Below are 11729 nucleotides of genomic sequence, written 5' to 3'. Positions count from 1 at the left end.
TGTCTGCAAAAAGCAGAGATGAGATCCTGTGGTCCCCAAACCGGACTCCCTCCGGCCCCTGGCTGCGCCTAGAAATTCTGTCCATAAAAATAATGAACAGAACCGGTGACAAAGGGCAGCCCTGCCGGAGTCCAACATGCACTGGAAACAAGTCTGACTTACTGCCGGCGATGCGAACCAAGCTCCTGCTTCGGTTGTACAGGGACCGGACGGCCCTTAGCAAAGGGCCCCGGACCCCGTACTCCCGTTTTTTAAAATCCTCACAAATTAATTTAACCCATTTATAATAAATAGTTTATAACTAAACACTTCAAACTTGTGTAATTGTTCTGATAGCACATCCCATGCTTCATTAGTTTGGAGGCACACACTTCCTGATGAATCATTCAATTTTTAATATAAATTTAACTTCTGTTAATTCCTTAAACCAGTCAAATGATACCCAGTACTTTCTCCTACAATTGATTCCATCCTCTGTTTCCCCTTTCCCCTGTTCTTTATTCTTTTCTACCCATTGCCCCTTCCTGCTTTACTGCCTACTGATTTTCCCAGCAGACAGATGGTCTGAGTTTCCACTCTCTGGCCACTTGGCAGAACTTCAGTTTTCTACTCATGCAGCAAAACTGAGCAAAGGACACTTAGAGGACACATAATGTCTTGGCGTATTATTGGTTCATTTATCATATTAAGTTACTGTGACAGGACAAATAATCACTTCAGACTGATGCCAGCAGATAGCAAGGAAACAGCAAGCAGCACTGCCTTTCAGATGTGAGTGAATATTAGATGAAGAGGACAGAGAGTACTAAAAATATTGACTTCTGGTGTTTCGTGCACATTTTGGGTCATCCTGGCTGGGATGGCTCATTGAAGCGTAAGGTCAGTGATTTTCTATGATTCTGTTATTTTCCACAAACCTCATACAGAGACTAAAACCAACAATGAATCTGCTGTACTTTGACTCCAGAACCTGTTTACCTTATTTGCCTGCTCCATATACCTCCATTGTTGTCCATTAAAAACACACTAGTGAGTCACACTGCTGCACTTGGTGACATGTTTCTTCATGAAAATGTGAAGCCTGTCATTTTTCAAAATAGAGCTGCAAAAGCTAAGAACGTCCATCACTTTTTACAGTCTCTGAAGTAAGAGTCAACTGGGCATGCACATAATCTCTGCTCTGTTTACACTACTCTGCTAGGACGAGAAACTAGCAGAGTAACTTGAACAGTGAACCATTAAAGCTCTTGTGAAGAGAGCTGGCCTGATTAAAACTGAAGCCCATCTATTCTGCCAAATGCACGTGAGCGGTACAACTGATAAACATGGATTAAATGTTGATTACAATTCATTCAGAATTAGTGGACAACAAACAAAATATTGATATTTCACAAATCAATCCTAAGTCAAGGTTCACTTGGTATTTTCCAGAACTGTCGTATTGTCTTTATCAATGGACTATTTGCTCAGTTGTCATGGAGATAAATGTGTTTACTTGCACAGTCAGTAGCTGTTATGATTTCATCCATAGCACAAATGTATGTTAGGCACACACTGCCTGTTATTTGTGTGTGACTTTGAGCTTTCAGATTTCATTCCGCTTGGCATGATCAACAACTCCACGTCTGAAAACACTGTATTTCACACTGATGGTAGAACCAGCACAGCCTGATGTAGCAGTCAGTCTGAAGTGCAGGGAAGTATGTCAACACTTTTCAGTCAGACGGGGCATAGACTGAAAAGAGCAACGTGGGATGGCTAATCCACAACTGCTGGAGCCAAATAAATGAGGCGTACACTGTACGACTTCACGTTTTGGCAGGGATTAATTGTTGTTGGCAGTGGAAGCAGCCTTTGTGTAATAGTAACTCTTTCTGTTTCTGCAATTTCCAAGCTGTTGTGTTTGCTTGCATGCCCTGCATGAATTTGAAATCACAGGTCTGTTAACCTATATGCCAAAAATGGTCTGCCTGGTGCTGGTGCTGTGTGTGTATTCATGTTCACCTGTTGTGATTTGCCTCTTTACTCTTCCATCTCACCAGATTTGATTGGCCGAGTTTCATGAATGCAGGTCTTAACCTAATATAGAGTAAAGGCAAGTAGACACTGTACAGATTCCCAGTTCAGCCCCCAGTTCAGTCGCACTCGACTACTTATAAAAAAAGGCTGATTCGGCCCAATCAGTTGTCATTTGTCTACAGGGTAAGCAGGGCACATCACCGGCACCAGTTTTATGGACCAAACTACCAACGACCTGACTCCCGACCGCTCAAATGGATTTCTGGCATGTCCGTAATCTGGTCGGCTGTCTTGCAGATCCGCATTCCAAAGTTAAATCAGTGCACTTGCGTGAGTACAAAGACAACAACATAACAACATGGCACAGATCCTATGCCACATTTTGTGCACAGAATCAACTGAAACAGGGCCATAGACTGGATATAACATACTGTATTTATAAACCGCATATGCACCAGGCTAATCAAGCTCTGGCAGCGCCACAATGTACTATGTGTCATCAAAATGTTGTGATGATCTGCAACAACAGGAGAAATACTAACAGCAGATTACTGCTGCTCATCATCTATGCCAAGTAAAATGGTTAAAGGTAATGCTGGTTTTCTCTTGATTGACCTAAACTTTACAGGAGTTGTCAATGAACACATCAGCTCCAGGGTTCTGTTAAAACATCCAGTGTGAGCAGTGATGTCGCTGATTCTGGCCGTGCAGTCGGGTCGATGTAAACATATAGTGTGAGTTAATACATCGTACATGATCATTAAAAGTACAGTGTCTGCTCGACTTTAACCAGTCTGAGGACAGATGAAGGAGGGAGGAGAGCAGAAATATAGATGCATGTGAGTAAGGTGCTCCAGATGACTCGCTGCTTCATTTGTATCTATTGTGCACACTGCACTCAGCACCAAAATACCAAACAGACCAGCAAAACACAATTCAAGATCAGGAAAATACCAAACTGCTGGAGTGCCTCTTGCACTGGTCATTGCACTGTCACAAAAAATAGAGCGCTGACAGTTGATTCCTGAGCTTAGAAAACACAGTTGGCAAAATTACTGAAGAAATGAAAGCAAAAAAGGCAGTTGACCATAAAATCAAGTTTTCTCAAGCTACCCTTATCAGCTAAAACACCACAGGTGCAGAATGATAGCTTTTGCTCTCACTTTGTCACTGCAGGTGAGTACAGCTTCTACAAGTTTCCTTTACTGGTAACTCACTAATATGCATTTGAGACAGTTGCACCACTCTGCTGTGAAATGACACACTAGGAATGGACACAGGTTAAGCAAAAAAAATATGATTCATGGCTTTGACAGTATTTCTCTTTTTATCTTCACTGGATGATGTAATAGCCCATTCTCCAGATGTGGTCTCCATACAGCATGATTTCCCTCTGGGTGCTCTGCATTGTCTGTGGGTACTTGAGCCCATGAGCACCCATGGGTTAGCCTACAGTACGTGCCTGACAGTTGTGATATTAAAGGGTAACTACACACCTTCATTCCATAACTTTCTGCCTCCCAACACATTTAAAAAAGTGCAACAGAGGAGTGAGGAGCAAGGAGAGGGGGAGAGGGGGGCGTGGCTTTGGCACTATGTAATGTGTGACATTGAGGGTCAGAGGACACTGACCACTGCTCACACAGTAACACTGATAGAGTCAAAGCTAACAATATTGGGAAGCATTTGTTGAAGTGTCCCTTTCTCTGCTGGAGAAACAGACTCTGGTCAAGCTCTGACAGTCACTACAAGCAGGTTTATGTCCTTTTGAGAGTCACTGTACAGATACCTGAGGTGTAGCTGAGCTAGCAGCACTGTAGGAGAGGCTCTGCTGTGTGTGTCTGTCACCTGGAGAGTGTCAGTAATGTAGCACTGCTGTTTCTCATGGTTAAGGTTACTGTTCATCAAACCTAAATGTACTGTTAAGCTCTGAAAACAGCCAACTTATCTGTGTGACTGTGTTGTATGTACTGTCCCTTTTGAGCAATAAATCTTGTTAATAACATTTTTTTTAGCTCTTATCGTGCTTGCCAATGCTAATGGGCTGTTAACTGTGGGTAGGGCTCTGACAAAGTATACCTCAGAGTTTTGTCTATGTTGTCATGATTAAAGAGAAGGCACACACACAATATGGATTTTGTTGGAAAAATCACCTGTATTGACAGTATATGTCCTTAACACTCCATGTTATTATGTGTACTGCTAAAACAAACAAACAAATTTAGTGTGCAGTTACCCTTTAAGTACAACAAAATGTGGTGTGACACAAATCTGGAACCATCAGAAAGGATGTAGGCTATGTGAAAACTGGTTAACACCATCAATATCCTCCTTTCTGTTTGTACTGCTGTTGATCATACGCACTTTAGAGCCACAATGACACACATAGACTGTGCTTTTCTTGTGTATATTTATGCAGACTCTGGAATAACCTACAGGACTTTTCATGGTGTGTTGCTACCACCTAATAATCAGAAGAAAGTTTGTAATAGTCATCTGTCACACTCGACAAATAAAGTTTTCGATTTCCTGTTGTTCAACTTTTGTACAAGATGCAACATAAGTAGTAGTAAACAAATTAAAATTGTGACTCAATGTTTGCTCTCAATGAAAAGTCAGAGGATCATATACCAGCCTGTTGTGTTGACTCCAACCTTATTTGTCATGACTAACATCTCTCTGTGCTCCTGCCTTTCTCTCACAGAGGCTTCCATCCTCTCCTATGATGGCAGCATGTACATGAAGGTAGTGATGCCGACCGTCATGCACACTGAGGCAGAGGATGTCTCCCTCCGTTTCTGTTCCCAACGGGCCTATGGCCTCCTCATGGCCACCACCTCCCGAGACTCAGCCGACACGCTCAGGCTGGAGTTGGATGGCAGTCGTGTCAAACTCACAGTCAACCTAGGTACCGTATGCCCTCCCCACCATTTGCCTCCACACCTTCACCTTCACCATGAGACGGTTTACTGTTGACCGGTGACCTCTCCCTCCTCTCACTCTCTATCTTTTGTGCACAGTCTTTTCATCAGTTACTCATCACTATGACCCCTTAACAGTTTCTCCCAACATTAGAACATAGATAAGACAGTTTTTGCCTTTTTGCATGGTTGTTAATGCAGTTTGTACACACCAATAACCATGGACTGCTTCCTGAATCCAACTATTTCCTAGATAACATCATAGGCTCTACCATCATGACTTATGTTATGTCAGTGATAAACATGTTTGGCCCATCTTTGAATCAGACAAACCACAGTCATATTCATATTCTTGTTTACAGATCTTTTGAGACAGTCACAGCACAATAAGAAGAATCTGCACTGTGATGTAGATACTGGGCTTTAAAGTCTAGTCTCTTATAAAGTGTTTTTTTAAGAATGAAGTGTGCTGAGACTTTCTAAGAGGTGAATCTGAGCTTCAGTTGTCATTTGACAGGACATTAGAAAAGACTTTCTCACTAACTTCATTTTTCTGTCTGACATCAAGTAATTTTTCTGTCACCTTCCTCTTCATCTGAGTGGTTGTTTTCTTTGCTAATGATGGTGTCTTTTATGGAAGTCTATGCTTTTATTTCCCCAGTGTTTTGCTTTTATGTTTAACTGTCAACACCATTTTCCATCATGCTTTGTCAAAAGATGGTATTCACCCCTTCAAAGGCCTTAAGCCTGCGGCCCGTCAGGTGAACAGCCCGAGAACAGAGCCCAGCAAAACCAACAGCTGGCTGTGACCCCAAACACCTTCCAGTCATATGTAAAGAATATCACACTGAAAGTTCTGTTACATACCTCAATTTATATCGTGCATATACAATACGTCTTGTAAGTCCTGATCTTATTGTGTAAAGTGCCTTGAAATTATTTTCATTGTGATTTGGAGCTATACAAATCAAACTGAATTTAACTGAACTGAATTAATGCCCATAAAATGTTAAAGTAGTAGCAATGTAAACAGTTGCTAGGTGGCTTGCCAAGCCACATTTAGATAATGTCTGAACTGAATATATTAATTTATGCAAGTCATACCGTAAATTTCAGTCAAATTGACTGCAGCTCTTATAGGTCTAAAAGTGCTCATATGATTTCTTGACCTGTGTAAACCTGTGTGATTTCCTACAGAACATTTTTAAAGTATACATATAAATGTAGTTCTGATCTAGTTTAGTGACACATGTAGGCGTAGGACACTCCTCCAGATGCAACAATTGGGGTTCCTGTGCCTCTGCATGGTGCTGGTGCTGATTGGATCGTGGCTGTTTGCTCCCACTTTTCTGTTGCGGTTGACGACACATGAAACCACCAGACACATGGTGATCAACCCTTCATTGTTTTCACTGCAGTTATTCTGGTCTCAATGGGTCTGTTCAGATACTTCAGACATTCCTTCTCTATCACACAAATGTCTCACAAATTCAAGTTTTTTTGCTGTTTTACTAGCAAATCAAATCATATCAGTCTGTATTCCTTAACTTTTCAAAGATCCATGGCTCTGAAAGAGATAGCTGCTACCACGTTGCTGGTGCAGAGGCTTTGGAGCCAGAGACTTTGATTTTTCTAATCTGAATGTTTAAACCTAAAGTGAAACAGTCGGTGTTGGGTTGGAAAATTCATGTAGCTGGTACTACAAGTGGCCATTTTACTGTCAGTATTGTGCCTAACCAATTAATACATTTAAACTCTATATTACACAAAAAAAGCTCTGGAAGAGCAGCTAGCACAAATTTATAGTATGACTGATAAGTTTGCACATTATTGTATTTACTTTTAAATGATGATGTTGGCAAATCTTTAAAACCTGTCACTTATTTTATGGTAATTTGTCTAAACATAAATAACAAATGTATAAAATGGCCAGCTTCCTGCATGTGTACGTCCCCGGAAGGGTGGACATTTTGTTTTTGGATGTCTGCAGCAGTAACCTTGAAGGATGCAATTTCATCTGTCATTTATTCTTCCCCATCTAGACTGTATCAGGATAAACTGTAACTCCAGTAAGTTAACACTCAAGTTTCATTTTGCTTTCTGTGTTGATGGTATGTTGATGTTTTGTTCTGGGTTTTTTTTTTGTTTGTTTTGCTTTGTTTTTTAACAGAATGTGTTTTTTAAAACATGAGTCCTGCACCACCCTCCACCTTCTTTTAAGCCTATCAGGTGGAGAATGACTTGGCTCAGTTGGTTGGACTAGTCTCAGTCAAATGGAATGAGTGGTGACTTGCTTTAATTAATTTATTACAATAATTATTTCTTACAATAATTACAATATAATGCATATTTCACTCACCACGCATCACTTTTTATTACAAGTGATGATGTTAATTGACTACAGTCTGATGAGCAGGTTTTTGCAGAGTATACTTGCATCTGAATGCTACTTAGGATCATTATTCACCCTTTGAGGCTACAACAATATATGTTACAATATTCAATAAATCATAATAATGCTCTACTGTAGGTGTTGCAGCTGTCTACCTACTTAGTGGACCTCCACAGGCCATCTAATGTTAATCCTACACCCATTTATAATCCTAATCCTGAACCTGAATCTCTTAATCACCCTCTCTTATTCCTTCCATTCATTAATGTTATTTATAAAGAAGGAATAATTGGTATAAATAGCTTACCATTATAAATTTCATTATAGTGCACCCATAAAAATTTGTGAGTAGTGCATGATATGGTACTGGTTCAAAAACTCACATTCAGTTAGACCAAAACATCCACTACTATGTATGGAATAGTATTTTTGGAAGTCTGGGAAAGGCAGCAGAAAGTATTAGCATGGATTAGAGAATGAAGATAACTATAAAACCTTGTTGTAACCACATTTAAATGGATGAAACTACAAATACCAAACAGATACAACAGTACTCTGAAGTAACTTGACATAGTCTCAACAGAGAGAAACAGCATAAAAAGGATCCATTCTGAATGAAGTTCAAGGAATGTTCCACAGGCCCAAAATGATCTCATACAGAACTTAAAAGTCTGGATCATACAGTCCCATCTAGGCAGCTGGATATGACTACTTGATATATTTATATTGAATATTGGTATGGCTGAGCTGTCAATATTCAGATTTAAATGTTAACTAAAGTGACTAGTCGCTGAAGTGTGGAGAAAAGGTCAACTTGACTGACATTTCAAATGCGATAGAATGGTGCAGCCATTAAAAAGTGGCATTTTGAATTTAATAATTTACTTTCATACAATGTGGAAAATATTTCAAAAGAGGCCAGTGGGAATTTTTAACTCAAGAAAAACCTAATAGTGTAAGAGATTAAACACTTCCATCTAGTGGGCTTGTTCAGTCATTACATTTTTGATATGAAAAACATACAATTTTAAAATGTCCCATACTACTGTTCTATTGATTGATTGTTAACCTCGGTTAGGTATATCCCTATGCCCAACCCAAAAACTGATCTGAACCAAAGACTGAAAAATCATGTTTCACACAATGAAATATTATTGAATCAGGCTCCTAAGTAAAAAAAAAAAAAAAAAAGTAGTTTCATCATAGAAGTTGAAGTCTCAAAATCAGTCTCCAAAAATATGCAGGATCGTTCTCTATTGTTAGGCGAATTTTGTAGACAGTATATCCTTAGCTCAGGTTACATTCCACACATTATAAGTTTAGAAACGGTGAAGCAGTAAGCTCTGTTTGCACTACAAGTGAGTTTGCCGCTATTATGACCTGTACTTGTTTATAGCCACTCTCTGTGGATTACTTTTACTCATAATGAGGCCCTGGAGATCCTTGTCCTCACATTTTAGTACTGTATGTAATAACACACAAGTGGTCAGCACTAGTTTTTTTCTACCATAATTGTTTCTATGTCTTTAACAAGTAGTTTCTGTGTCTAAATTGTCATTTGTAATGGTTTTGAAAGACACAGAAAAGCAGTGTCCTCCTGGCAAGGTGCATTTGATCAGAAAACACCTGTATTAGTTAAAGTGTGAAGGTCTCAGCTTTCAATTGCAGCTGAAAATGTCAGTTGTGGCTTAACTGAAACGGTATCTCTGATTGTTAATTTGGCCTGCACTGCATGGTCAGATAAGGTAATGAAGAAAGAAACAAAAGGATGGAAGCAAGAGAAGTAATGAAAGGAAAAGATTTCCATCAGCCTCTGATGAGTACAAGTAATTTCCCCCACTTGCGTTGCCCTTTTTCTGTTCACACTATTTTAGAGCCGTGACTCTGTTTTGCAGCATAGAGAATTACAGATGTCATAGATGTCTAGTACTGTGTATATTTTCAGTGTGTATTTCACTGACTAAACCAAACCTTTGTTTCCCAAAGGTATAAGTATTAGTTTGAAACTACAAGCCACTAAGCTGCTTGTAGAATTTCTTCAAATGATTCCAGACTGACTGGTGGGAAAACAAAGGTTTGGTTTTAGGCTCAGGATGTCTTTAACTGTGTGATTGACCATTGTTCTCAGGCAAGGGACCAGAGACCCTGTATGCAGGACAAAAGCTCAATGATAATGAATGGCATACAGTGCGTGTGGTGCGTCGAGGCAAAACCTACAAGCTAACGGTTGACGATGATGTAGCAGAAGGTACTTACTTACATCAACTCAGCTCTGTCAGTGGTATAGTGACATCCTGTGGTGTGCTGCCATAGCGATTGATAGTATCAATGTGTAATTCTGCTACAAAGAAAAACATGTAGATATATAACCAATAGTGACAGTTTGCATCCATCTAATACTGTTAATGTAATTTTCTCCTGAAATCAGCCCTTTTGTGTTAGTGTCAGACAGTGTTCTGTTTTCCTTTGGTTTTTTGTCTTTCTTTTCAACCCATCCCCTCCACCCTCCCCATCTTCAGGCCAAATGGTGGGTGACCACACTCGTCTGGAGTTCCACAACATTGAAACAGGCATCATGACAGAGCGCCGATTTGTTTCCAGCATCCCATCCAGCTTTGTTGGTCATCTGCAGAGCCTAAGGTAATCAGAGCACATTTTTAGATTTACCTTTTTTTTTTTTGCATATTAGCAATAATTCAAATGACAAGGTATCAAAACCACAGAGAATCATCGTCCAAATTCTGCAACTCTGCAGAATTTGTTTGCCTTTCTATGTAATTGTTTTGGTTTTACAGCATGTCTTGGTTAATTTGAAGCCAAATTTAGTGAGAAGGTTTAGTGTTAAGTATAATATATCAGCATGTCTCCTGAATGTGTAAATTCAATTTCATTATATCTTAAAACTTTGTAAGACACATGATCCATCAGGCAGTGTGTTGGCTATTGTAGCTTCTTGTGGTATTCTTCAGCTCCCAAATCACAGACTTCCAGTGTGGCAACTTAACCTGAATAAAAAATAATTTTTTGGAACGTCAAATAAGTGTGTGGGCCATAATCTTTTTACTTTACAATATTGTTCTTTGGCCTATACATCGGATGCAAAGAAGTTAGCTTTAGGGAGGTGCATGCACTTTTCTTAACATATTTAGCTTTGTTTTTTAGAAACAATGTGTTAACTGGAGGTTTATTTAGCTATGGTATATCACACTTTTTTCTTTTCTTTCAATTATCCTCAACAGACGTAATTTTTCCCCCAGATTTTGAAGAGCAAGAATAGCAGGACTTTATTTAGAATAAATTAATTTCAAGTACCTATTCTTTTTCTGTCTTCAGGTTTAATGGCATGCTCTACATCGACCTGTGTAAGAATGGGGACATTGATTACTGTGAGCTCAATGCCCGCTTTGGGATTCGCTCCATTATTGCCGATCCTGTCACTTTCAAATCCAAAAGCAGCTACCTGAGTCTGGCCACCCTTCAGGCCTACACATCCATGCACCTCTTCTTCCAGTTTAAGACCACCTCCCCAGATGGCTTCATACTTTTCAACTCGGGAGACGGCAACGATTTTATTGCTGTAGAACTAGTTAAAGGGTAAGTTTTACTTTGAAGGTTTAGTAGTAATATTTGTTTACTTATTGTTTTATTATTAAACCAGTTATACCTGATATTTCTTTAATTCATCAGATGACAATATGAAAACAATATGACAATATCAGTGGGGTTGTTAGTAGCAATGAACATCTTATCACTGAATCTGCTGAAAGACAACTGAACAACTGAAAGACACAGCAACTAAACACATTCTGATTTGCCAGAGGCTGTTGGCAGAGCAGCACAGGCTAAATTTCTACCAAACTACCAGTAGTTTTTACTTTGCACTATCTGACTGACTGAAATTAACCCATGTCTTTGCCCATCTCCCTCCTTTGCACTGGACTGTACTGTATGTGCTGTGTTGTCAGAACTCACCTTCTGGTTTGGGGCTACCAGTTCATTAACCCTTCAAAACAGGTTTAAGGGCTTAAGATTTCTTTAGCATTAGGTAACTAACAGTCTTTTTTTCTACTCAGATACATTCACTATGTTTTTGACCTTGGAAATGGGCCCAACTTGATCAAGGGCAGGAGTGATAGGGCGCTAAATGACAACCAGTGGCACAATGTGGCCATCACTCGAGACAACAGCAACACCCACACACTGAAAGTAGATGCTACAACCACTAGTCAGAGTATCAATGGGGCCAAGAACCTGGACCTGAAAGGTAAGCAAATGATATTATAGCTGTTACATGTTTATGTTTCTTTGTGTGTCCACTTTTCATTCAGCTATACTAGTTCTTGAACTACTACAAATATATGTATTCAGTCTCCTACAATATTATTTATGATATTAAT

General features: G+C 39.5%; 1 protein-coding gene across 8 annotated transcripts in view; it reads left to right on the top strand.

Moving 5' to 3' along the window:
- nrxn3a (neurexin 3a) overlaps positions 1-11729 on the top strand; it is a 223155-nt gene that overhangs the window by 144164 nt on the left and 67262 nt on the right. For 7 of the 8 annotated variants that reach the window (XM_020615712.1, XM_020615710.1, XM_020615718.1 and 4 more), the window contains 6 exons: positions 4724-4927; positions 6983-7009; positions 9461-9580; positions 9852-9972; positions 10666-10926; positions 11406-11596. In XM_020615712.1, the coding sequence (XP_020471368.1) occupies positions 4724-4927; positions 6983-7009; positions 9461-9580; positions 9852-9972; positions 10666-10926; positions 11406-11596 (924 nt within the window). The remainder of the gene's footprint in view (positions 1-4723; positions 4928-6982; positions 7010-9460; positions 9581-9851; positions 9973-10665; positions 10927-11405; positions 11597-11729) is intronic. The other variant, XM_020615713.1, reaches the window with a different exon arrangement.

This window comes from Monopterus albus, unplaced genomic scaffold (assembly GCF_001952655.1).
Source record: "Monopterus albus unplaced genomic scaffold, M_albus_1.0 scaffold169.1, whole genome shotgun sequence".
Lineage (NCBI taxonomy): Eukaryota > Metazoa > Chordata > Actinopteri > Synbranchiformes > Synbranchidae > Monopterus > Monopterus albus.
Note: the sequence above shows the minus strand (reverse complement) of the source record. Positions and strands in the feature narration are given on the sequence as shown.